Source organism: Mauremys reevesii, linkage group 7 (assembly GCF_016161935.1).
Source record: "Mauremys reevesii isolate NIE-2019 linkage group 7, ASM1616193v1, whole genome shotgun sequence".
NCBI lineage: Eukaryota > Metazoa > Chordata > Testudines > Geoemydidae > Mauremys > Mauremys reevesii.
Window position 1 is genome coordinate 89,199,508 of NC_052629.1, and position 27,640 is coordinate 89,227,147.

The window sequence follows — 27,640 nt, forward strand, 5'->3', positions numbered from 1 at the left end:
TTTGGACTATTATTGTCAGTTTGTGTGTATATGGTGAAATCGACATTAAGAACATAAGAACATAAGAAAGGCCGTACCGGGTCAGACCAAAGGTCCATCTAGCCCAGTATCTGTCTACCGACAGTGGCCAATGCCAGGTGCCCCAGAGGGAGTGAACCTAACAGGCAATGATCAAGTGATCTCTCTCCTGCCATCCATCTTCATCCTCTGACAAACAGAGGCTAGGGACACCATTCCTTATCCATCCTGGCTAATAGCCATTTATGGACTTAACCACCATGAATTTATCCAGTTCTCTTTTAAACACTGTTATAGTCCTAGCCTTCACAACCTCCTCAGGTAAGGAGTTCCACAAGTTGATTGTGCGCTGCGCAAAGAAGAACTTACTTTTATTTGTTTTAAACCTGCTGCCTATTAATTTCATATGGTGACCCCTAGTTCTTGTATTATGGGAATTAGTAAATAACTTTTCCTTATCCACTTTCTCCACATCACTCATGATTTTATATACCTCTATCATATCCCCCCTTAGTCTCCTCTTTTCCAAGCTGAAGAGTCCTAGCCTCTTTAATCTTTCCTCATATGGGACCCTCTCCAAACCCCTAATCATTTTAGTTGCCCTTTTCTGAACCTTTTCTAGTGCCAGTATATCTTTTTTGAGGTGAGGAGACCACATCTCTACACAGTATTCGAGATGTGGGTGTACCATGGATTTATATAAGGGCAATAATATATTCTCAGTCTTATTCTCTATCCCCTTTTTAATTATTCCCTAACATCCTGTTTGCTTTTTTGACTGCCTCTGCACACTGCGTGGACATCTTCAGAGAACTATCCACGATGACTCCAAGATCTTTTTCCTGACTCGTTGTAGCTAAATTAGCCCCCATCATATTGTATGTATAATTGGGGTTATTTTTTCCAATGTGCATTATTTTACATTTATCCACATTAAATTTCATTTGCTATTTTGTTGCCCAATCACTTAGTTTTGTGAGATCTTTTTGAAGTTCTTCACAGTCTGCTTTGGTATTAACTATCTTGAGCAGTTTAGTATCATCTGCAGACTTTGCCACCTCACTGTTTACCCCTTTCTCCAGATCATTTATGAATAAATTGAATAGGATTGGTCCTAGGACTGACCCTTGGGGAACACCAGTGGTTACCCCTCTCCATTCTGAGAATTTACCATTAATTCCTACCCATTGGTCCCTGTCTTTTAATCAGTTCTCAGTCCATGAAAAGACCTTCCCTTTTATCCCATGACAGCTTAATTTACGTAACAGCCTTTGGTGAGGGAACTTGTTAAAGGCTTTCTGGAAATCTAAGTACACTATGTCCACTGGATTACCTTGTCCGCATGTTTGTTGACCCCTTCAAAGAACTCTAATAGATTAGTAAGACACGATTTCCCTTTACAGAAACCATGTTGACTATTGCTCAACAGTTTATATTTTTTTATGTGTCTGACAATTTTATTCTTAACTATTGTTTCGACTAATTTGCCTGGTACCGACGTTAGACTTATCAATAAAAATCTAGTTCTTCCAAGCCTATGTATAATCTTGCAGCGACATGCTAATACTTGTAGGGACATTCTGTTTATTTTCACTTTGAACATTTGTATTTACTCTAATACAGATCTGAAAGACAGTACAAATAACCAGCAGTCACGTGGCTGTTAATCAGATTCTTCCTTTGTGACATGACATCTAATCAGATCATTAATCAGCACAGTAGATTTCATAACACAGTGTATTGCGGTGACTGGACTGTCAGCATTCAAATACAGCCACACACACTGTTTGACTGAATGCCTCTGTTTTAAATTTATGCAGGAAGGGTCTGAGCAAGAGAACTGTAGCTTGGTGTAATTTAATCCTGTGTGAGAATGAGCTTGCAAAAACACAATCTCAGAATAACACAGCCTTCAGGAATGCAGCAGCATTTACCAGACAGGTGCACTGAGGTATGCCAGTCTTGGAAAGGGTTAACAGTTTGGAAAGCTATCATTTTCAAATTGAAATACATCCTCTGAGATTTGGAGCACCTCTGAATGACTGTGCTGCTTAAAAAAGGCCTTGGACTATAGATTTACAAATTCCCCCTAAGTCCTATCTCTATTACCTTCTTTGGATTCCAGTGCAAGGGTCTCTTCCATGGCTTCAGAAAGGAGGAGGGGCAGGATTTGCCCCATAGTTCAGATATAAACCTACTTTTATGAGTTTTTTTTTTAAAACAAAGAGCACAAAATCTAAACATTCTAAAGTCTTGTCTGGACTACAGTTACAACTACGTTAGGAAACCCAGTTACCTCCTGTTTGTGTCCTAATCATGTTAAAACAAGATCAAAGCATGTTATAACCATATTAAGAGAACCAGGCTACTTATCATGACTTGGTCTGGCCTTCAGGGCAAAACCATCCCATTTTTTAAACATGGTTAGGACAAAACCATGCTGTAACTTGAGCCTCTAACATGGCTGTCATTGTACGGAGACAAGGCCTAAATGGATGTAAGTACTACTGAGACAAGATGAGTGAGGTCATATTGAACCAACTTCTGGTGGTAAGAGAGACATGCTTTCAAGCTTACACAGAGCTCTTCTTCAGACCTGAAGTTGGTCCAATAAAAGATATTACCTCACCTACCCTGCCTCACTGATATACTGGGACCGACATGGCTACCACAACACTGTATATAACAATGTAATGGATTGCTGTAAGAAGTGTAAAGCTCTTTGAAAGCCACTTGCCTTCCCTCCCTGCTCCCCTAGAGGACTCTAGTGCAGCTGGCCACAACAGCTAGAAGAAGACCATGTGTATAGAGACACAGAATCAGAAAGAAGCCCACCAGCCCCAAGCTTTACTTCTCTGCTTTTGTGACATTCAGCTCAGTCGTAAAAACACACCAAGCCTGGTCCTGTGGATCCACCAATGGGCACTCCCCAGGCACGAGCAACATCTAACTCTCTGCTGAGTAGAGCTGAGCCACCAGGGGAGGGAAATGCCCAGCAGGTAAGGGTGGGGACAAAAAAGGATTTAAAAATGAAATATCTTAGTTTAAAAAAAGACCAGAGAGGTAATGAAATCATTGGAGAGAAAGTAGCAATGATGAAGAAGCAGGAGTGGGTAGGAGGCCCAGCCACCAATCCATTATAAGGGTACTTCCACTGGTTTATGAGAGGCAATTGTTTGCCTTTGTCTGCTCATAAATTTATTTAACATAAAGAATATTTCCTAGTATAGGCCATGGTGTATGGTTTTTTTTCTGATAAAATTAAATTTTGAAAAAAACAAGAGGAATCTTAAGCTGCTGACATGTAAAACTCAACAAAGGAGCTGTAAACCTTTTCCTGTTATTAAATAAACGGAAAGTAAATATTACAAATTGGACATATTTCATAAAAGGATGTTTTTTTAAGGGAATATACTTTTGGCAGCATATTAATTTCTTTGCTTTATTTCAGTTTAAAAAATGTGATGATTTAGGGATTTATCCTGATCTGGTTATTATTCTGTCCTTTAGAATGTTAAGGCGCATGATCCCAGAGCAATATTTAGGATAAATCTTAAATCCACACATATTTCAGAATATATGGACCCTGATTCAGGAGTCCCATTGAAGTCAACAGAATTATTCATGTGCTTAAAGTTTAAGTGCCTTGCTGAATCAGGCCATGATGAGGTTATGTGGGGTAACATCCACTTGTCATCTTGTATGGTGAAAACACACAGACAAGCTTTATGATTTTAAAAAAGTACTCATTCTGACCCTCTATTATAAACCAGGCAAAAGGTAAGGGGGCAATTCAACCCTGGAGTAAGTGAGTACAACTTCAGTGGGAGTTATAGCCACTATGCCAGGGCTGAATTTGGTCTCAGCAGCTCAGTCTTACAATGCTCAGATGCATATCATCCTCTGACACCTATTTTACCTTTACATTTAATAAAGCGGCAAATGCCAAGCAAACCAGAAGGGGAACAGTAATTGAAAATGAAGTTTTCAGTTCTAGGTCAAGCCTATGAATGCAGCCCAGGATGGATTATAATCTGAAATCATTACTACACTTCAAATCTTTGGAATTGGCCAGTATTCAAAGTAAATTGGTGGCCTCAGTCAAGTTCTGAGGTGTCCCTGTGATGGGGGTATACCAGCCCCACATTGGTGAGGCAAGGGTTAAAGAGCTGCTGTGGACCCAAGAGGCCATGCCCCCTTGCCTCTGCTGGGCATGCTCGCAGTGGAGGGAGAATTTAAAAGAGAAGGACGTCACTCAGTCTGGACTGACTGAGGAGAGCAGTCATATGCAGCTGCCTCCTGCCGGGAAGTCGCCAGGACCAAGGCTCACAGCCAAGGTGCTGGAAGCCTGTTGAGCAAGAGTTAAGGGTGACAACTCACTGTGGCCAGCAGAAGAAACTCTGGAGATGGATCAGAGGGGAACACAGGAGGGACCCCAAGTCCAACCAAGGATGACATTGGAGGGACTGGAACAAAGATAGGAAGTAACCCAGGGAGTGCACTTGAGGGTATCAGGCCCTGAGACCTGTGCAAGGGTTACTGTTTCGAAGAGCCCTGGGTTGAAACCCAGTGGAGTAAGGTGGACCCAGTTTCCCTTACCCCCCTTCACCAGTATGCGACACGACCCCCAAACTATAGCCACTAGGCCAAGCGGCCTTTGGACTCTTGCAGTGGGCAGCATTACCTGAATCATAGCTACTGAGCAAGGCATCCTCTGGACTCTCAACAGGGGGCCATACTACCCTGAACTGTAACTGCCAGGGAAATTGACCCTTGGACTCTTGCCATTAGGCAGTACTGCCAGCCTGGAGAACACAGCCAACCCCCAACAGTCCCAATCACAAAAACATCACCACAGAGGACATTGATTGGTATCCAGGTTAGCCGTATCACCAGATAGGCCTAGGACTTAATGGGAGTATTACTAACTTGTCAAATCCTGATCTATGATGAGGCAAATCAGCAGTGTTGGAGAAACTTTGCTGCCAGAAAGGTCAGATTAGATGATCACAATGGTCCCTTCTGGCCTTGAAATCTATTAATCTATGCCTGTTCTGCAGATAAATAGAAGATCTGTCACCTTTCATGAGCTCTAAATACATTATTTTGGCAGGAGACAGGAACATGCTTTAAAAGGGAGTGTAAATGTTGTAATTTTCACTCCCTTTAAGGCCCCTTTTCACTGCTAGAACAATGAAAAGGGGCCTCAGTGGAAATGAGAATCAGACCCAGAAACTTGTGCATGCAGGCCCAATTTTAGAATTGTGAGTGCAAAAGCATGTGTGCTCAATTACCATGATTGCATGCATGCTAGTATAATTGTTCTTCTCATTACCAATCAAACAGTCAAATGACCAGCCAAATGTTACACACCAATATTAGAAGCTGGCTGCGATGACTGAAGTATGTGCTTAACCATTGTGCATGAAAATTTCTAAAAATGTGTGCCAGAGTTGTGGAAATGGGCTCATTAAAATGAATGCAAACAGAACTATATTTGGAAAAATTAAAGGCCAAACTGAAGCCATTTTGTAAATTGAGCACCAAAACTATATAATTTCCGATTTCCCACTATTTTTTTCTTGCTGTTTAATACTATATGTGTGCCACCTGATGGAGAATCATAAGAAGTGTGTATATAATCAGTGAGTTAGTATTCGGCAGTGGCTCTCAACCTTTCCAGACTACTGTATTCAGGAGTCTGATTTGTCTTGCGTACCCCTAAGTTTCACCTCACTTAAAGTACTTGCTTACAAAATCAAACATAAAAATACAGAAGTGTCATAGCACACACTTACTGAAAAATTGCTTACTTTCTTATTTTTACCATATAATTGTAAAATAAATCCATTGGAATATAAATATTGTACTTACATTTCAGTGTATAATATATAGAGTAGTATAAACAAGTCATTGTCTATATGAAATTTTAGTTTGTATTGACTTTGGTAGTGCTTTTTATGCAGCTTGTAGTAAAACTAGGCAAATATCTAGATGAGTTGATGTACCCCCGAAAGACCTCTGCGTACCTCCCAGGGGTATGCGTACCCCTAGTTGAGAACCACTGATATTAGGTACTTGAAGAGTCTGTCAGTCAAAAAGTTTCATTTTATGATGCCAAATTTATAAATATAATAAAAATGGAGTGATTTTTTGGCTGTGTTGAATCATGCGCAGTTTTACACCAAATGCCTGACAAACCCATTCGTGAAAAAACAACCCAGTAAGCTGAAAATTTTTGTTTACTTTTGTCAATAGACTATAGTTCTACATGCTCTGCAGGAGACTGCCGTGTTCTTTTAAGGTGTTACGGCTGAAATTTGCTGAAATGTGGACCTCTAGTGGATGCAACTAATTATTACAATCTCCCTTGTAGGAGAGAGGATAAAAAAATTAAATGGTAATGTATGGGGTTGCCTTGCTGGTGACCTGGGTTTGATTGTTGGTCCTGGTCTCCTACTCACTGGACCAGCAGCAAATTGGATGATTGAAGGCAACACATCCCATTTGGGGGACTAATGAAGGAGAAACACTAAATGATCTACAAAGGGATGAGTTTACTCCTCTGTCAAAAAGAGAGTGGATCTGACACTGGGCCTCTAGTGCAGGCCATCCTCTGCGGTGGCAAGTGCCCTCAACTCCTTTTGATGTAAAAGGCCTTGAAGTCATTTAGAAACTTGTGGGATTGCACCTTAAGTGTGTTTGAATGAGGAGAAGGGGAATGGGAACTCAGTGCTCTAACCGGGATACTGGTGAAAATTAAATCTTACACATTTGTATAATGTATAAGGCTATGTAATGTATAATGGCTAGTATATAGGGTGAAAACATAATTGTGTATGCATCATAATGGTTATGTTAATATGGGGTGCCAATGAGAGTTCTGCCTGTAGATGGGAGGCATTGAATGATCCTTAAGAGTTCCTCACCTATGTGCTTGCAATATCTGGGAAAACAAGGCTCATGCCAAGTCTGAAATAAATTCTGTAATTACACATTCATTTTTGATGCACCCTAGTCTAATACTATTCACCTCGCGTTCCTTCATTTTTGAGGACTCCAGGATTTCTCATATTGTGGGATTTCTCACAAGGTTGACACTTGGCCGATATATGACTGGCTTCTCTCCTTGTTTTTTTCTTTTTTTTTTTTCTCTTGTGAAAACCAGTTGAAGCTAAGCAGCAGCCAACTTTGATTTATGTCTTTAATAAACTAAATTCAGATACCACATATTAATAAAAGTTAAAAGTATTCCCTAGATGTTATTTAAAGTTTCCAAAAACAGTCCCATATCTCAGTCAAAGTTAATGTAACCAGAATTTCCATGGGAATTTCTGTCAGTTCAGGGTAGTTGGAACTGGCTAATGTAAATAACCACAACCCCGCCTCCACCCACTGACTATATTGCCTGATAATAGAGGCCTAGTTTTTATTTTGGAAAGGTGTGTTAAAGAAATATGACGTTTTGGTGTGGACTAGAGCTAGTATTTGATAAGAGAACTTTATGAGATGAGTGTGTGGAAGCTAGAGACTAAACTAAACTTCAATTTGTTATTAAACTAAATGTTGTGGAATCTTAGAAGTTTTTCTTTTGTATGCAATCCAAAATGAACTAAAAGCTCTACTGGAATACATTATTAGCGTATAATGTTATGACTCACATCCTTGAGAAAAAGGAAATGCTACATGTGCAAATAGTTTTACAGAAGTTTATACCAGACTGAGTTTCTATTCCTTCTAATAAGCCCTAAGAATGTGAAATAGTTACCCAAGGGTATATGCTTCTCCTGGTTTAAAGGTAACTTGTAGCAGAGTTGCAAGTGGGAATTCTGAAGCCAATGCTTATTTTCATATTACTACAGATATGCCAAACCCACAAAAAAACAAAACCAAACCGCAGAAATTGGGCTTGTTTGGGGCTTAATTGGCTTGTGAGTTGCTTGTTGACTAGTTTTGGGGTTGTAGCTTGTTGGGCTTGTAACTTGTTGCTTCTTTTTTTTCCGTTGGCTCCAGGCAAGGGGGGGGGGGGGAATCAGGGGTGCACAGCGGGCCCACCAGTCCCAAACTGCACGGCAGGATGATCTAGTCACAGAGTGTTTGGGTTCTTAGGGATTGGCTTGTTTTGGCCTCATTTTGAAATGGGATTAGCTTGATTATTGGCTTATTGCAAAAGTCTGGGTGCTTATTTACCATGTGAAAGTTGGCAACTGTATATTGCTACCCAGAATGCTGTAGTTCACAGATGAGGTTGTTGGGGGAGATTGGAGAATGAACTAAAAGGTTTGACATGTTTCTGGGAACAATTGCTTTCTATGTGCTGTGGAAGAAATGAACAAAGTATTTTTTGGTTTTAGCCTATCTGATAAGTGAATCAGTGTTCATAGTAGCTTAACTGAACTCTGTGCAGAAGGGTATGTAAAAGTGGGTCTCCACAGAAAGAAATGGTTGTATAGCAAATGTAACTGGGTGAGATTTTTGTTTGGTTTTATCCTCAAGTTATTTCTCTGAAAAAAGCAACTGGTCAATAAATGCTGTTCCAACTCTTTACCCAGGCCGGCTTCTGCCAGCGCCGTAGGTGTTATTGCAACAGCGCTGATCATCACGCGGGCAGGAGACTAGGAGCGGCGCTACCCTACCCGGCCGCCTCGCCTTTCCTACGCCAACGCGGGTCTGGCGGGGCTCCAGGCCCAGGCCCAGCCCCGCGCACGGGGTAACCGCCAGGGGGCAACCCCCGCTCACAGCCAGGCTCTGTGGGAGCGGGCCAGGGGGGCGAGGGAAGTGGGGTCCCACGATAGCCCCCCCCCGTGAGATGGGGTGATAAGGCCCCTGCCCCTGAACTATGGGGCGGACCGACGAAGACTCCCCCTCACTTTGCAGCGCGCGGCCCGCTCGGCGCCGCCCATTTGTAATGTGGGGACGGTCCCTCGGCCCGCCCTTCAGCGTCCCAAAGCCAGCCATGTGCGCATGCGCAGAAGCTAGCGCTAACTACATCCAGGCTCGGCCCCCCCGCTCCCCAGCGCAAGTGCGCGCGAGAAGAAGCCGAGGTTTGAGAGAGGCCTGGTCGTAAGCCTAAGAGGTCGCGTGGCTCCCTCGCGCCGCTAGCCGGTTTGTTTTGCGACGCCGTCGCTGTTTTACGGCCCCGTGGTTGCTACGGTAACGGAAGGGCGCCTAGTCTGGAAGAACTGGCTGTTGTGGAGTCTGGGGCCCTCACTGGGCAGCCCGTGACACGGCTCAGCCTCAGCCCCCGGCATAGGGGCGCCGGCGAGAGTCGCCCCGCGCCTCAGAGTAGGTGCGTGGCCTGTACGCATGGCAGAACATCACGCCTCGGGCCTCCCTTGGTCGCGCCCCGCTCGGGGGAGGAGGGAGCCCACGCCCCTCCGCTGTGCCCCGCTCCGTGGAGAGGAGAGCCCTGCCAGGGCCTCCTGGTGATGCCTGACTGGACAGGGCCTGTCCCCTCTGCATTCGTTATTTGCGTGCTGCCGTAAGCATACCCTGTGATAGGTGGGGAAAGGCAATGCCTGATTCCCACAGCCCGGCGCAGGGTGTTGCTGCTTACAGCTGTGCAAAGATGTTAACAGTCTGGTGGGAGTGGAGCAGTCTGACCTGGTTGTGATTTTTACATCCACTTTGCCCACGCCTAAGTTATACAGGGTGCCCAACAGTAGAGAATAAGTCATTGTGTGTTACAAATGTTAGCTAGCTGGTTATTTGGTTTACTGGTCTCCCGCAGGACGAATACAGCACTTTTAAAAATGTTTGGCTATTCCTTCCCATCTTTTCGTTCATGTGTGCTATATTGTTGATGGGTTTGTGGCAGTAGGCATATTTTAATAATAATAGTCAACATAGAAATGCTCTCCCTTTTACCTTCTCTACACTATTGAGATATAGACAACAGCCTCTGATTTGCCACCAATGACGCTATTGATTGCCCATTTGTTAAATTGTTGAAGAGTACTATAGTGCTATTTCCTACACCACTACTTATGCATGGAAGGAGCTTCCAGTAAAAACAAAAATCTACAAAACACCACATTGTTCTTTTTTAAAGCTCTTTAAAATCCTTCCACCCTGTCATGATGCCTACAGAACAGTTAACAATAGTTAGGCAGTATGCTGGGATTGGTTCTTATTATAACTGTCTTACTGTTACTTTGTGCTACCCTGTCTGTCGTATCCATCTGTTGTCTCTCCTCTTAGATTGTAAACTTTTTTAGACAGGGACTGTTTCTTTGCTATATGTTTGTACAATGCATAGCATAATGGGACACTGGCCTTTAGATGCAATACAAAAAATGAGAATAACTTGTTAAAGAAATACTTCTTGGTGTATAGTCTAGTGATTAGAGAATGGGAGTTGGGAGACTTGGGTTTTATTGGTGATTTGCAATGCTGGGAATGATGTCCAGGTATGTAAAATAAACCAGCTTCTAAAATTAAAAATGTCTTTTTCTGCTCTTTGTCTTTAGCTTATCATTGTTTAGGGAAAGGTTACTGTTGGAAAATGGTAGAAGCAGTTTTCCATGCCCCAAGAAGGAAAAGAAGAGTGTTTGAGTCATATGATTCTCCATTCCCTATTCCTGCCTCACAGGAAGACATCTGTGGAAAGTATTTCAAGATATACCAGGCTGAAATTATTAACAACAATGTAATTGTGAGGAACCCCAAAGATATAGAACAGCTGTATAGCAAGGTAACATTCCATGTTTGAATTCTCTATGTTCAGTGCATGCTATTTGTGGTATCGCTAACCTTCTCTGTAAACAACATTCTCTAGCATAATTTGATCTGTGTTACATATGAAATTTATAAGCATTTTATTCCTAACATGAAAAAAATATATATTTTAGAGTAAAATGGTAATACAGCATCAGAAGTCATAAAACTAGCAATAAAGATAATTCTTTATTCCTAATGCCCAATGATAAGGTCAGTAATAAGGCAATAGAATAATAAGGTCAAGAGGATTTCTAGTAATTAGTACTGTATTTTACTGAATATCATGCAAGTACTTGCCTGTTCTTGGAACCTCACTTAATCATCAGTATAAAAATAATATATTCTAAAAATTATTAATAGTGCCTTGATTTAAAAAAATTGAAGTTTTATGCTTATGCAATTGTTTAGGATTAATAAAGAAAACATTTTTAAATCTCTAAACTCTATATGTCTAATGTTGGATTAATTGTTAGATGTTAAGTAACAAACCTTAGATCAGTCAGGAAACTTAAGCTGGTGCAGAATGCAGCGGCCTGGCCATTAAGTGGCCGCACATGTCACTGGTACTCCGTGATATGCTGTGAATACCTTTTGGTTTCTGAATTGAATTTAAGGTGCTGGGTTTGATTCATAAAGCCACAAATAATTTGGTACCTCACTACTTGAAAGATCGCCTCTATCCTTGTGTCATACTACCACAGATGAAATTGGCAGTGGCACTTAAGCTGACTACCTCTCAATTTAAAAGAGAGAGGGCTGTTGATAGTACATTCTCTGTGAAGAGACCCTAAGCTTTGCAACAGACTTTCACTCCTGTTCTAAAATAGCCCATATCTATTCACCTTCGCAGCATTCTGCAAGAAATTTATTTACATGGACTACTGCAGAGGTGGTTCTTTGAGAAAATTCACGTTTTGGGGTGGGTGAGTTTGGTGTTCGGTGGTTGATTTAATTGTGGTGTTGTAATTTTATAATAGGGGCATCTAGATCTTTGGATAGGTATTCCTTTTTATTTTTTGTATCAATAATTCTGATCAACTTTTTTCCCCCTGCACCTGCAGGGCTATTTTGGAAAAGGTATTCTTTCGAGAAGCAGACCAGAATACAATATTTCAGACCCTTTATTGGTTGCTAAGTGGCAAGGTAAATCATACTACTTTCCACTCTCTTGACAGTTTAGTAATATCCACTTGGTTTGTCCTAATTATTAATTGCAGATACATGCATGTAGATCGTTGCATTGCAAAACACTTGTAAATAACATTTTCTCTTTTAATGCAGATGCCAAGATAAACATGCCCATACTCTCATCAAAAAAGTAAGTGCAACTTTCTTACTGTATCCTAAGTTAGTACAGAAACAGTTCATTTGGCTTCATGTTTTAGCCTAATGGTTCCCAAACTGGCTTGTAAAAAGGCCGATTCACATAGTTTTGTTTCTCTTCCTTGTTTCCAGTTCCTAAATCCCAAAGACAGATAAAATATTAGATAACATTCCTAGTGTTGCCAGCACAGAGGGCCGAGGACAGCAACAGTGGGGGTTCGTTGCCCGGTGTGCGCCGCACTAATTAACACACCAGGGTGGAGAAGCAAACCAGGTTTATTTGAGCCCAAAAAGGTGCCAGGGAGAAAAAGCATTCTCAAATCCTGCACACAGATACAAGCGGTTTTTCTGTCTTTATACATAACTTTAGCTAAGCATTCCCATTACCCCCACACTCCTCTCCCCCCACCTTTCATTCCCATGCAGCAAATACACTTTGCAATAGCAATTACATTAAGCAGTTAAGTCATACTTGGCAAAAACCACTTTAGCTTGTTAGTAACTCTTCTGTGAACAGTTATTTTGTTTTATTTCTTTGATTTGTTATTCTGCGCCCCCCCCCTTAGCCAGGTGTAAGCAGGCCTCATCATTATCTCCTGGCAGTACCACGGTTGAGCTAGTTGTTGTACATTCCATTCTTGGTTACTGGCCTGCTAGGTTAATTAAAGTTCAAACATAAACATGGAAGCGCTTTGGTCAGACATGGAGTGACTTTAGTTCATTCAGGCCTACTACAGAAGGCTTTATTGACACTTATGGCTTTCCAGCCTCCTGAGTTACCTAGGGTTATGCCTAGTGACACCAACACTAGCATTGTTTTTTCCATGTAAGCTTTGGGAGCTTTGCTTGAGTAAGCAGTGCGAATTAGAGCCAAGAGTGTATTCACTATAATATGAGCAAACGATTCATGATTGTATGAACATAGAAGGAAACCTTTATACTTCTGCAACAAAAAAGGGGGGTTATTCTGGGGCAGGCTATTTTTAATAGTTTTCCTATTTGCTTACTAGGTTCATTCAGAATGGGCAGAAACAGTCCTTTAACGCTTAAATACAATTTTAATGTTTTACATAAAATTTTAATCTGACAGAGTGTGATCTTTTTCCTGAGTTTGCCTGCATGATGACTTCAGATTTAGCACTTTTGTTTTATTATGCAGAAAATAAGTTAGGGAATTGGTGGGGGTTTTTTTGTTTTTAATTCAACCAACTAGTTTAAGAAACAACCAGTGAGGGGCGTAAATTAGTTGCTGTATTATTTTTTCATACCCACAGGATTACAAAATGTAGTCTTTTTTATAATTACCATTTCAAGTTAAACACATGCCAAATGGTTCTTTCATCCCCCCTCCCCCCAATAATCAGATGCATGCTACTGCAGAAATACATAATATTACCAATATTAATTTTATTTTGTGATAGTGCAAATAACCACTTCAGATTTCAGTAGGCATCGTGACAGCCCCATTATTGCAGGGTATACAGCATGCTTCATAGCATTTTATTCATCTGAATAAAATGCTATGTACTGTAAGTGCTATTGTATGGTAATCAAGTACAGTACAATAAAAGTTTGTCTATTTTATTTGGCGATGAAAGATATGGAACCGGAACCAGAGCCATCCCTTGGGTAGGGCGAATCGGGGCGGCCGCTCTGGGCCCCGTGTTTGGGCGGTGCAATTAGCCGGCGTGGTCGGTCCCGGAAGAGATGAATTTGTCACCTCCACCTGAGCCCCACACACGCACACTTGCTCCAGGCCCTGCACTTTGGGGCGCCCTGCAGGCCAGTGCGACTGGCTGGCGCAGTCGATCCCGGAAGGGAGGAATCCATCACTTTCACCCTGGGCCCCGCTCCCCTCTAGGGACAGCCCCGTATGGAACCACCTTCTATAATATGACAGTAACATTATAGATGCTGATCAAAATTTTTAATAGTTTAAAACCAGTCTGTAGTAAATAGCGTTGGATGATTCATGGCTTTCCTTTTGAAGAAATTTTGAAGGGAAGGATTTGAATTTCATGTTCATCTGCATAACTTGTTTTGATTTTAACTGTTCTTATAATGCTTTTGTTTCCTACTTAATTGCCATCTCTAAATTTCAGTTGGGGAAGTAAAGTATAAAACTACTACTACTACTACTTGCACTGTTAGTTTTAAAACTATGTAGCTGACTGTAATGGTCTTTATAACAGTAGTTTGGGACTTTTTGTCTTAAATTAGGTATCAAAATAATTTCCTATAGAAATAACATTTGTCAGTTTAAAAATTTCACTTCTCTCTGAAAATTCTATGCCTACTGTTACAAGTAACAACTAGAATTATGATAATTGAAAAAGATTTAGAATTGATTTTTAACACTTTATACTTATTTCCCCTATATAGTCAATCAGTTTCTTCCTGCTTGTGTGCATCTCTTACACAGCAAGAGAGAGTCTTAAAAATAAGAAAATGTGATTGCATAGTCACATAATTGGCAGAGAGACACAAGTCTCATGTTGATAAATGCAAAGAAATGTACATTGGAAAACATAATCCCAACTATACGTATAAAATGATGGGGTCTAAATTAGCTGTTACCACTCAAGAAAGAGATCTTGGAGTCATTGTGGATGTTTCTCTGAAAACATCCACTCAATGTGCAGCGGCAGTCAAAAAAGCGAACAGAATGTTGGGAATCATTAAGAAAGGGATAAATAATAAGACAGAAAATATCATATTGCCTCTATATAAATCCATGGTACACCCACATCTTGAATACTGCATGCAGATGTGGTCATCCCACCTCAAAAAAGATATATTGGAAAAGGTTCAGAAAGGGCAACAAAAATGATTAATGGTATGGAATGGCTTCCATATGAGGAGAGAGTAATAAGATTGGGACTTTTCAACATGGAAAAGAAACAATGAAGGCGGCCGGGGGGGTGGGGTGGATATGATAGAGGTCTATAAAATATGACTAGTGTGGAGAAAGTAAATAAGGGAGTGTTATTTACTCCTTATTACACAAGAACTAGGGGTCACCAAATGAAATTCATAGGTAGCAGGCTTAATACAAACAAAAGGAAGTATTTCTTCACACAATGCACAGTCAACCTGTGGAGCTCTTTGCCAGAGGATGTTGTGAAGGCCAAGACTATAACAAGGTCCAAAAAAAATCTAGATAAATTAAGAGGATAGGTCTATCAATGGCTATTAGCCAGGATGGGCAGGGATGGTGTCCCTAGTCTGTTTGCCAGAAGCTGGGAATGAGCGACAGAGAATGGATCACTTGATTACCTGTTCATTCCCTCTTGGGTACCTGGCATTGGCCACTGTCAGAAGACAGGATACTGGGCTAGATGGACCTTTAGTCTGACCCTGTATGGCCATTCTTATGCAGTGCCTGAACTATTTAAAAAAACAAAACAAAAAACAAAAAAAACCTAGATTTCAAGTTGATGTCCTTTTAGTTTAGGTTTATCTTAAAGATTAGTAAGCATTTTTTTTTTTAATATTATAGTCCCGTATTCACTTTTGTACCCTAGACCTTCAATTTGTACTTGCGCTGGTATCTCTGACCAAGATATTTTCAAATTTCAAATAGTTGTCTTTAACTAATGTTTGGCCTCAGAGGATCATATGGCCTGGCTGGCGTGTTTAAAAGGAAAAAAAAGCAGAAATCCCACTCCTGTGGCTGCCAAATAGCTGGAGTTGGAGTTCTCCCTACAGCTAACTTTTCTTTGTTATTGGAGGATTTCATGGCTGATTTGGAAATGTGTACTGGAACCCTTTTCCCAGTCATTATTTGAAGAATTGAGGTGACTTCTATCTGAAGTGTCTTAGTTTTTCACAAAAACAACCGTTCTAAACAGTCTAAATACAAATCATGTATCCTTTCATCAATTTTTTTCTTCCTTGTTATCTGTGATGTCGTAATCCTACCAGTTTTCCATTTGCAATAGTGTCTTCCATGATAGACAAAACCTGAGTATCTAATGTAAGAAAGAAAGCAGAAATTTTTTATTTTGGGAGGCTTGGGGGTGGAACAGCAAGGATTTCAGATCTTCTTTATACATCATAAAGGAGCACAGAGAACATGTCCAGTTTTTTTGCCATTTGCACTTTAAGGCTTGCTATTTAGTAGACCTTCTTAAAGTACCTTCAAATTACCAAATACTTCAGACTTCAAACTGTAAAATTATAGGTATGTCACAGTCTTAGGATATATAAATGTATAGAGTTAAAAACATTTCCTAAATGAGTTAAATATCTTGCTGATCTTCCTTGTGTTCCCATCTCCTATTTTAGAACTGCAAAAAGAAATAAAACAAACATTTATTTTTTAATTTGGAAAGACCTTTCCAGATCTTTATCACATTACTGTTTGATAGCCTGTTCAAATCACATTTACAAGACCGCTCTTCTTCAACCATAAACTATTTACAATAGTATCACTTAGTTTACTTTAGAATGACCTTTCCAAGGGCATTTCTGAATAAGTTGGGCCTAAATATATCCAAGGCACAGCACCCTCAGATACTGATGCATTGATTTGAAACTGTAATTCTGCAAAGATTTGTTTGTAGCTGAGAACTAGTTCGGGACATATTTTGGCATTGGTCTTCAGTGTTGTATTGCCAGCTGTTTAAATCAGCATCCTTAAATTCTACTTTTAACTACCAGTATAACATATGATGAATGTGAACACTGTTTATATAAAGTCTTCACTGCAGTAGTTGGTAATCATATAGGGCCTGATCCTGAAGTCCTTTCACAGGCAATACTTCCTATAAGATTTGGTTGAGAATTTTACTGCAGAATTGGTCCTTCAAGCTTTATAGTGTGCTTAGCTTTCATATAACAGCCATTAGGAAGTGTCTTCTCTTCAGACTTCATTTGTTCCAGATTCTCTGCTGATGTACATCAGCTTGGCTCCATTAAAGTAAGTTGATCTCCACTGCTTTACACCAGCTGAGGATTTGTCTCTAAATCTCATGCCAAAGTCAGCCTGTTTCATTAGCCTTCAGTGGATTTAAACCCACTTATACTTGAGCTGAAACACTGTTTAGTCTTTTCCTTTAAATACATTCAGAATTTAACTAAGATTTAAAAGGTGAATTAGTCCAGTATAATTTTTTTTGTAGGCTTCATGTTTAGATAAGTTTGTGTTGTTCAGCTGCTTGTTAAGAAGTGCCATCTGTTTTTCACTCAGTCCTCACTGTAACGTTCTCTTTGGGATCCCAGCATGTAGCTACAAGTAAATATGTAATTATTTTTAAAATGTATAGAAAGCTTAATGTTATGGTGATCTTGAGTTGTTTATTTTCTACAAAAAAAACAGGAGTACTTGTGGCACCTTAAAGACTAACAAATTTATTTAAGCATGAGCTTTCGTGAGCTACAGCTCACTTCACTCTAATTTAAGGTTTTGCATGCCAGTAATACATTTAAATGTTTTTAGAAGGTCTCTTTCTATAAGTCTATAATATGTAACTAAACTATTGTTGTATGTAAAGTAAATAAGGTTTTTAAAATGTTTAAGAAGCTTCATTTAAATTAAATTAAAATGCAGAGCCCCCCCCAAACCGGTGGCCATCCGAAGAAGTGAGCTGTAGCTCACAAAAGCTCATGCTTAAATAAATTTGTTAGTCTTTAAGGTGCCACAAGTACTCCTGTTTTTTTTGCAGATACAGACTAACACGGCTGCTACTCCGAAACCTTATTTTCTACAGTATCACAGCACTATAGAATACCAAAGAGTCTTATAAATTGATTACTCTCCATTTTAACTAGTGTGTTGGATCAGTTTAAAAAACATCCCTTAGTTGATATATAAAACATACTTCCATAATTCATTTTTAAATTTAAAATATTAACATTCATTTCTATATTGTATTGTTGGTTTTAATTAGAGCTGTCGATTAATTGCAGTTAACTCATGCAATTAAAAAAATCACAATTTATTGCACTGTTAAACAATAGAATACCAATTGAAATTTATTAAACATTTTGGATGTTTTCCTCCATTTTCAAATATATTGATTTCTGTTACAACGCAGAATACCAAGTGTACAGTGCTCACTTTATATTTTATTACAAATATTTGCACTGTAAACTGATAAACAAAAGAGTATTTTTCAGTTCACCTTATACAAATACTGAAGTGCAATCTCTTTATCATGAAAGTGTAACTTACAAATGTAGACTCTTTTTTTTTTTTTTTTGGGTTACATAACTGCATTCAAAAACAAACAATGTAAAACTTTAGAGCTTAAGTCCACTCAGTCCTCCTTGTTCAGCCAGTTGTTAAGACAAACAAGTTTGTTTACATATATGGGTAATACTGCTGCCTCCTTATTATTTACAACAGGGGTAGGCAACCTATGGCACGCGTGCCAAAGGCGGCATGCAAGCTGATTTTCAGTGGCACTCACGTTGCCCAGGTCCTGGCCACCGGTTTGGGGGGGCTCTGCATTTTAATTTAATTTTAAATGAAGCTTCTTAAACATTTTAAAAATCTTATTTACTTTACATACAACAATAGTTTAGTTACATATTATAGACTTATAGAAAGAGACCTTCTAAAAACATTTAAATGTATTACTGGCATGCAAAACCTTAAATTAGAGTGAATAAATGAAGAATCGGCACACCACTTCTGAAAGGTTGCCAACCCCTGATTTACAATGTCACCTCAAAGTGAAAACAGGCATTTGCATGGCACTTTTGTTGCCGGCATTGCAAGGTATATTGGTGCTAGATATGCTAAACATTCGTATGTCCCTTCATGCTTCAGCCACCATTCCAGAGGACAAGTGTTCATGCTGATGGTTTCTGCAGAGCGGACCGATACATGTTCATTTTCGTCATCTGAGTCAGATGCCACCAGCAGAAGGTTGATTTTCTTTGTTGGTGATTCGGGTCTGTAGTTTGGAGTGTTGCTCTTTTAAGACTTCTGAAAGGATGCTCCACACCTAGTCCCCCTCAGATTTTGGGCAGCACTTCAGATTCTTAAACCTTGGGTCCAGTGTTGTAGCTATTTTTAGAAATCTAACATTGGTACCTTCTTTGCATTTTGTCAAATCGGCTGTGAAAGTGTTCTTAAAACAAACATGTGCTAGGTCATCATCCAAGACAGCTAGAACATGAAATATATGGCAGAATGTGGGTAAAACAGAACAGGAGACATACAATTCTCCCCCAAGGAGTTCAGTCACAAATTTAATTAACACGTAATTTTTTTAACGAGCATCATCAGCATGGAAGCGTGTCCCTTGGAATGGTGGTTGAGGCATGAAGGGGCATACAAAAATTTAGCATATCTGGCACGAAAATACCTTGCAACACTGGCTACAAAACTGCCATGCGAACGTGTCATGTGTCAACTTTTAGGTGATGTAAATAATGATGCAGCATTATCTCCTGCAAATTGTAACCGAACTTATTTGTCTGAGCGATTGGCTGAACAAGAAGTAGGACTGAGTGGACTTGTAGGCGCTAAGGTTTTACATTGTTTTATTTTTTAATGCAGTTATTTTTTACAAATGTAGCATTATGTAAAGTTCAACTTTCATGATAAAGAGATTGCACTACAGTACTTGTATGAGGTGATTTGAAAAATACTATTGTTTTTTACAGTGCATATTTATTTTATTAAGTGAGCACTGTACACTTGGTATTCTGTGTTGTAATTGAAATCAATGTATTTGAAAATGTAGAAAACATCCACAAATATTTAAATGGTATTAAGAGCAATTAATTTTTTAATCATGCGATTAATTGTGATTAATTGTTTTAATTGCTTGACAGCCCTAGTTTTAACATATTAGTTGAACAATACTCTGTCCTAGAATCTTCCACTTCGTTTTTCCATTATCCAGGTACCAGTGTCATCTAGAATGGGCTAAAAGCCTTATGCAAGAACAAGGACTTGATGACTGCTCCGTTAACAAAATTATTGAAAATTATACAAAGCCATTTGATCTGCCTTTTATGAAAGGGGAAGGAGAAGTTGCACAAAATGATGACTCTTACTGCAGAATGGCTGCAGAAATGGAAAACGTAGAAGATGGAATGAAACTTTCAAGAGATTCTGCCATAAATAATGGAGATTCAGCAGCACCAAATGTTAAATGTCATAACATAAGTACAGACTGCAAGAAAGCTTGTTTGGAAGGTGATTCAGCTTATGATGATCCATTAGCCAACTATGGCTCTGAGGAAGTGTATCCATTGGACACTAAAGTTATAGTTACAGTACATTGCCAAAAACACGATGATTTTATTGTGCACTGTGGCTGCAAGGCCGAAGACTATACCAACCAAGTATTTCATAACTTGGCCAAAGGGAAAGAATATGCTTATGAGTATGTGTTGGTGCAGGAAGAAGAAAGCAAATTGTGTCATGAAGATGAAGCAGCAAATGATAAATCAAATGTAAGCCAAGTTGTCTTTTTCAGGGGTAACTTATTTTATTTTACTAAATATAGTCAGTGTGTTCTTTTCACAATTCAGTATTGTTGATTTAAATGTTCATCTGTATAGTAAATAAATCACTAATGTTTAATGAAAAGTTAAGGTGGAATCTAAGATGTTTGAAAAATGTCATTTGAATGCAACACATTTCCTTTTTCTTTGGTTGCTTCTCTAATTTTATTTTTATACTTTTATCTTTTAGTTAATCAAAAGGGAAAAATTAGTATGTAGAAGAAATCCATTTAGGATTTTTGAATATTTGCAACTCAGTCTGGAGGAGGTATGTTTAAATATTGTGAAACTTCTTTTTCTTCTAACATCAGAACAAAGCACTAATCTATGCAATAAATACCTCTTTCTTAAAGAATGATTTTATTTTGGATTAAAAAAAAGAGGTTTGCACTGTTTTTGGTAAATTTACTAATAATTTTAATGATCTGTAGATTACATGGACATAGTGAAAGACATTCAAGGGACCAGTCCTGCAGATTTTATGCATATGAATAATTCCGTTTATCTCAGAGTGGCTAGTCACATGAGTAAGGACTACAGGAACAGACCTATAATTTTCACATACAATCCTGTATCCCGTCTTTCTTCCAAAAATATCTATACACACTGCTTTAATTAGAATACAGTGTCTGCATATGCTGCTCTCCTGTGAGTAAAATTCCGATAATGCTGGTTTATCTTTAAAGTCACAATGACATACTTCAGAGGTGATTCTCTGGGAATGTCTCTTTCGGTGGCTTTCGAACTTTTCTTATGCGATAATTCTAGAGTTTGTTGTAACAACGTGTAAATCTTATACAGGTCTCCATGTGATACAGACAGAATATTTTAACTTTTTTTTACGTTTTTAGGCATTTTTCTTGGTCTATGCTCTAGGATGTTTGAGTATTTATTATAACGAGGTAAGATGTTACATTTAGTTATCTGTAACTTTTACTCTGAAAGATGCAAAATACTATTGACTTGGATATAGATCACTGTCTGTCTCAAACTTCCAACTACTATGACAGAATCACAAACTGCTAATCTCAAAGGCAGCAACTACCAACTAGAGGGATTTGGAAATTTTCTCTTTAGTTGTCTATTTGTATAGATATAAGAATATTGTCCATAAACCTTGTGCAATGCTTTTTATTTAGCAACAAAATACAGATAAACAGGTACCTTCTGTGGAAGAAAGTTTGTGTGTGGAGTTGGTGGGAGAAATACAAGAGAAAAGAGGGTGTGTGTGTGTGTGTGTGTGTGTGTGTGTGTGTGTGTGTGTGTGTGAAGTAGTATGTATAGGAATGTCCCTCCCTTTCATGAAAAAGTTTGCAGTTTGAATTGTAACCACTGTCTTTCATAACAAACAATAGCTTTTATTTTTCTTTACATATATCATCAGTGTAGGGTAGCTCAGGACTCAAGAGTGAGAACCAACATGCAACCTAGCAGAATTCTGCTAGCTCAAAGGTTGTGTTTTTGTTTTTTGTTTTGTTTTTGGTATTGATTGGTAAACTCCTATTGAAACAGACTTCTGTTGCAGACAATGGACTCCAATAGTGCTAGCGTCTCAAGTGTAGTCTTTTTGCAATGGGATTATGATGTTTGGTACTTGAATAGAATATTCTACTAAAGATACTGTTTTATGTGCAACATTTCCTGGGTATTTCCCTGCAAGTAAGAGCAGCAGGTTAGTGTAATAATACTAATGTATTTGGTTATGATTTTTAGGAACCTTTAACTATTTTGAAGCTATGGGAAGTTTTTAGTGAAGTGCAACCTAATTTTAGAACTACATACATGGCGTATCACTACTTCAGAAGTAAGGGATGGGTCCCCAAAGTAGGACTGAAGTATGGAACCGATCTCTGTGAGTAGTTTCCTTTAAAAAATGGAATAGCTTTTAACTAAATCTTCAATAGCCAATGCACCACTTAAACTTGACAATGGGGCTGTAAAAGCAGAGCAGATCTCCACAGCTCCTGTGTGGAAGATGACTCAATGCTGGTTAGGCTATAGGCTAGCAGATAAGGTATTAATACAGGCAGAGGCTATGATCTGCACCTGTGCAGATTCATTGGTACCAAAACAGGCTGTAAGTGACTTGGAGACCTGTAGCTTTGGCCTATAGGGTTGATATTAGCTGTGAAACTGCACTGGAATTCCCCTCATGAGCCAGTCCACCCACTCTGCAGAGAAGCCCAAGTGGAATTAATGAGTGTTTTGGAGTAGTAAGCTTTCTCTGTTTTCACAGCCTGATCCAATTCCTGTTGAATTCTACGGAAATCTTTCCACCAACAGTGGGAGTTAGATTGGAGCATATACTGAAGTTGTAATTCAAATCACTTATTTTTGTTTTGTTATGCTTTCTTCCCAAATGGACATATTCAGTAGTGTCCATACTTTCATAGTAAATAGCTTAAGAATTGTTAAGTAATAATTTCTTGATTACAGTTTTGTAGTTTGAAATGAGTGATAGTATAATTTATCCTCTAATAGAAAATTGTTAAATGATGGCAAACCGTGAAGAAAAGCATGTCTGTATAAAATAACAGAATCATCTGAATGAAAAGAAGCAAACTACTATAAGACTCTTAAGGAATGTTTTTGTGTGTGCACTGGGAGTTAACACACAATCCTTATGGTATAGAAGTTGTACCTGAATGCAATTTCTTCACTGTCCACTAAAATACCAACATTTCACCTATTATAATGGTTATCGGTTGCCTGACATCTACATGAGTTTATTTGAGCTTTGTTCTTTGGTGGTTTGCTTTCTGGTCTGAATTTTGTTTCCTATCCACTTTATACAGCACTGGCTTTTGACATGTGCCATGAAATTAAATAGGATCAGCTGAAGCTGGTTGAAAGGGTTCAGCCTCACTCCTCTGATTCTGCAATAGCTTGTTTATGTAATGGGTATGATAGTTATTTAAGGGTTCTGATCTCTGATACTGAGATCCAAAATTGGGAATTCATGATTCTCTGACTAATAGAGTATTTCTTTTTGCAGTGCTATATCGAAAGGGTCCCCCCTTTTACCATGCAAGGTTTGGCGTTCACTTTATATTCTGAATATAAAACACTTACTCTGCATTTGACTAGTGTGATTTAACTTCTATTTTTGTTTCAAATGAATGAATACAATTTTCTCTTTCCCCCACCCCCTTTTTACTGGGATATATTTATCCTAATTAAAAGTATGACTTTCCTGCCTTGTATCTTCTACACCCAAAACAAATTTTTCTAACCAGGAAGGTTAAGCATGCATGATGATCAAATATTTTGAATCAACATGTCATTTTACTAGAAGCACAAAACAAGAAGTTTGAGAGTGAGTTCATATACAGATATTTAAGAATATAATTGAAGACTACAGAATGCCTCCCTAGGCATCTCTAGATGTCGTATGTGCTGATTGGAATCAGAAAAATGATCTGATTTTCGTAACAGTGTATCTTTTTTTTTTTTTATTATGGATGATTTAGGTAATGTTGAGGGTGACCTAGGAAAAAAGCCCATAACTCATTATAAGTGATCTCCATTCCTCTGCCAATCAATTTGCATGCCTAATTAGTTATGGGGAGTGAATGAAAGATGGACACATTAAAGAAAACACTGTTGAAAGAAGAGAACCAGGATGGTGGGGTGAGGTGAGGTAGGAGCAGTGGGGAGAGGAACCATCATTCACTGCATCCACCATTTACCTCCTCCATTGAGTGCTTAATTTGTAATGAAAGAGGTAACGGGATTCGAGCCAGGGGCGGCTCCAGGCCCCAGCACGCCAAGCGCGTCCTTGGGGCAGCATGCCGCGAGGGGGCGCGTCGGCGGGAGGGCGGCAGGCGGCTCCGGTGGACCTCCCGCAGGGTCCGCTGGTCCCGCGGCTCCGGTGGACCCCCCGCAGGCACGTCTGCAGGAGGTCCACCAGAGCCGTGGGACCGGCGACCGCCAGAGCGCCCCCCACGGAGTGCCGCCGTGCTTGGGGTGGCGAAATTGCTAGAGCCGCCACTGATTCGAGCAATTAGGTGCCAGGGCTCAAGCAATTTTTTTACTTTCATAACTGACATGGCAAGCCCAGAGGTGCCAGTGCTATGAACTGCCAAGCCTAGAGGTACCAGACTCAGCCCTGGCAAGGCCTGGCACAAATTAAGTATTGCATCCACCACTTCCTCTTTGTCTAGTAGAAACAGATGCAGGTCTTATGGCTTGTCTGCAGCCTACAGGTTTGCTGTTTGACTATGACAGTCACAATAGCCAAATATTCAGGCTGAAGTTTTTAAATTACAGGATTTTTAAGTGACCATAATTTTCTCTTTGTAATCTATTCTTTGGGTTTATTTTCCAGTTACTCAGTCATTGCTGAACTGGTTAATGACAACTTTGTAGGGTTACTGCGCAGACCGCTCAACTGGATGTCTTTGTCTGGCTTGAACAGAACAACAATGAATGTTTCTAAGGTAACAACATAAGATACTGATTCTGCATCTAGAAATAGTTTTAACTGGTAAATGTAATAGTTTAGCTTGGAGATGTTTTGAGGAAAAGCAACACTGGACTTGGATCAGAGTTTGGGTTCTGAGCATGATTGCTTCATATTTAGGCTGGGGGGCACCACACACTAGTAGTGTTTGAATACATCCTTTCCTGGCCAGTATTTGTAGCAATGTTGATAGGTTCTAAGGGATCCACATCCAGGTCTCCTTGGTTGGAGTGGGAGGGTCACATCTGTGCAGGCTCTTTGAAAGTTATTGGGGGGGAAATAAAGGGGTGCAGAATGGGGAAGTCCTGGAGTGACATTCCTTTCTAACTCAGCACTCCAAACTTCCTTCCACCTCATCTCACCTACCCAAATAGGAAAGTATTTTGGATGTGCAAACTTCTAAAAGGTTACCAGTACTATATGACCTGTCTATATAGATAATTCTACTCTGCCAGTTACCAGGGTATCCAGGTGTCACATGAGTGGTAATGTCAAGGCAGATACACAAATGGGTGTGTTCTCTCCTCAGTTTGTATATCTAGTTCCCATTAACAAGCATTATACAAGTGTGTATATACCTCTTAATTTGCCTAAGAGATGAGATCTGTTGTTCAAACTAAACACATGAGATTCTAATTTAAAACCTGTTTCAAAAAATCAGTTGAAGCTTGTACGTTTGTCTCACATAAGGAATATTTGTGTATTTATTTGTCAACAGGAACTTATGTTATGCTATTTGATTAGACCCTGTGATATGACTGAGAAAGAAATGTCATCACCAGACTGTCTAAAAAGAATTAAAGTTCAAGTAAGTTGTGCTCCGAATTATTTCTTCATCTTTGCTAGCTGAGCAATCCTTTGGGCTTGGCTACACTGGAGAGTTGCAGTGCTGGTGAAGGCTTTACAGCGCTGCAACTTAGTAACTGTCCACATCTGCAAGGCACATCCAGTGCTGCAACTCCCTGGCTGTACACCTGGTCTGCTTGGGGTATAACGAGTGCAGCGCTGGTGGTGCAGCGCTGCTCGTCAAGTGTGGCCACGCACCAGTGCTGTTATCGGCCTCCAGGACATATCCCAGAATGCTTTTAACTAAATTACTCTTTGTTTTGTTGTGAACTCGGGGCTCCAGGAGCTGCTTATCTAAAAAACAAACACAGCTCTTGTTTGCTGTGATCAATCTGTAACTGACTGTGAACAATCAACTGAGATAACCCATTGCCTTGCTGTGAATGAGGCAGGCAGGGGGGATGAGTGTTTGCTTGAGGAGAGAAATGGGGGAGGAGGGCAGAAAAAGGGAGTCTGTTGGAGCAGCTGCTTATCTGGTCTGCAGGTTATTTGCAGTTAAGAGTAAATGAGGGGTCAAGGAAATTTTCAGATTTGTCAAGGCAGGAAGCCTGATACAGTGTTGGCTCCAAAAATCCACTCTCTCTCCCCCCTGCTCCCTGTCACACTCCACTCCACCCCACCCCCCTCTTTTGAAAAGCACGTTGCTGCCACTTGAACGCTGGGATAGCTGCCCATAATGCACTACTCCCAACAGCGCTGCAAATGTGGCCACACTGCAGCGCTGGTAGCTGTCAGTGTGGCCACACACCAGCGCTTTCCCTACACAGCTGTACGAACACAGCTGTAACTCCCAGTGCTGCACATCTGCAAGTGTAGCCAAGCCCTTTGAGGCAGTTGAAGACTCCAGATCCCTAGCATAGCAGCACACTTTAATTTTTGCTTTCTCTCTGGCATGTTTCAAATTCTGGAGAGCACAAGACCGTAATGTTGAGCATCCTAGATTCTGTTGCACCCCAGAGTTGGTAGAAATTCATTGAAGGGCAGGCCTGGCACAGAGATAGCTGGTCCCAAAGTTAATCTTTTAAATGTAGGTTGGAGGCATCAAGAATTGCTGCTACCGAGTTATGACTGGCATGACAGGAGGGAGTGGGGGAAGCTTTTTATTTTTTGCTCTTGTAATAGTCCATGTTTCTATTTCAGGAACTGATTGTAAATCGTTGGGTCTCTTCCCGAGAACGCAGTGAACAAGATGAACTATAATAAGATGGACTAAGAAATCCAGTGTTAAAGAAGCAAATATTATAAACAAATTTAGGTTGAGAAAAGTCTAATCTTTACATGGCAGAGCTGTGCCATATTCCTGTTTAAAATATTCTGAATGCATGTCTGTGCTGTTTAAAATTGTACAGAACATGGAGTATGCTGTGTACTATCAGAGAAAGTTGTACTGAAAAAACATAATGGATAAATGTATTTGTCCATGTGAAAAAAATTAAAGTAATCTCTTCCCAGTCCAACATACACTAGTATTCCTATAAAACTTCTAAACATATTGCTATCAAAACTAACTGCACTGCATTGTCTGCTAACAGTATAATATGTAACAAATCCACACACACTTAGGACTTCACACTGGTCACTAGACTGCATGCTATGGCCATTTGGTGCCTCACAGCCACTACATAAACTCTTATCTTCCTGCTCCGAAAGCACAAGCCTTTGCTGATTGAACACAGTGTTACCAGGGACAGGAAAGATTGCCCCCTAGTTAAGGCACTAATTTAAGATTTGGGAGACCAGGATTCAGGCCCCAGACTTCCTGTGTGATCTTAAGCATGTCATGTAGTCTCACTGCACAGGGCCGGC

At 39.8% G+C, this 27,640-nt stretch overlaps 1 protein-coding gene across 8 annotated transcripts; it reads left to right on the forward strand.

The window, feature by feature from the left end:
- Nucleotides 1–8,211: 8,211 nt before the first annotated feature.
- TSEN2 (tRNA splicing endonuclease subunit 2) lies at nt 8,212–27,293 on the forward strand. Of its 8 annotated transcripts, none has more exons than XM_039546323.1 (12): nt 8,212–8,298; nt 10,488–10,711; nt 11,799–11,880; nt 12,019–12,055; nt 19,920–20,475; nt 20,717–20,794; nt 21,378–21,428; nt 22,240–22,378; nt 23,522–23,558; nt 24,854–24,965; nt 25,707–25,796; nt 26,975–27,034. In XM_039546323.1, exons 2-12 carry the CDS (start codon nt 10,523–10,525, stop codon nt 27,032–27,034), a joined length of 1,431 nt encoding a protein of 476 aa, XP_039402257.1. In that variant the 5' UTR covers nt 8,212–8,298; nt 10,488–10,522. The 8 variants fall into 8 exon arrangements, with proteins under 8 accessions (XP_039402257.1, XP_039402258.1, XP_039402262.1 ...); XM_039546324.1 differs by lacking the exon at nt 8,212–8,298 and adding an exon at nt 8,974–9,123; XM_039546328.1 differs by lacking the exon at nt 8,212–8,298 and adding an exon at nt 9,151–9,171.
- Nucleotides 27,294–27,640: the final 347 nt, after the last annotated feature.

Excerpts from the sequence above, each read along its gene's own strand:
- TSEN2 (XM_039546323.1), top strand. The coding sequence starts at position 10,523 with ATGGTAGAAGCAGTTTTCCATGCCCCAAGAAGGAAAAGAAGAGTGTTT. Across the intron at positions 11,881-12,018 it reads ATTGGTTGCTAAGTGGCAAG|ATGCCAAGATAAACATGCCC; the intron begins GTAAATCATACT and ends CTTTTAATGCAG. Across the intron at positions 25,797-26,974 it reads TAAAAAGAATTAAAGTTCAA|GAACTGATTGTAAATCGTTG; the intron begins GTAAGTTGTGCT and ends TTTCTATTTCAG.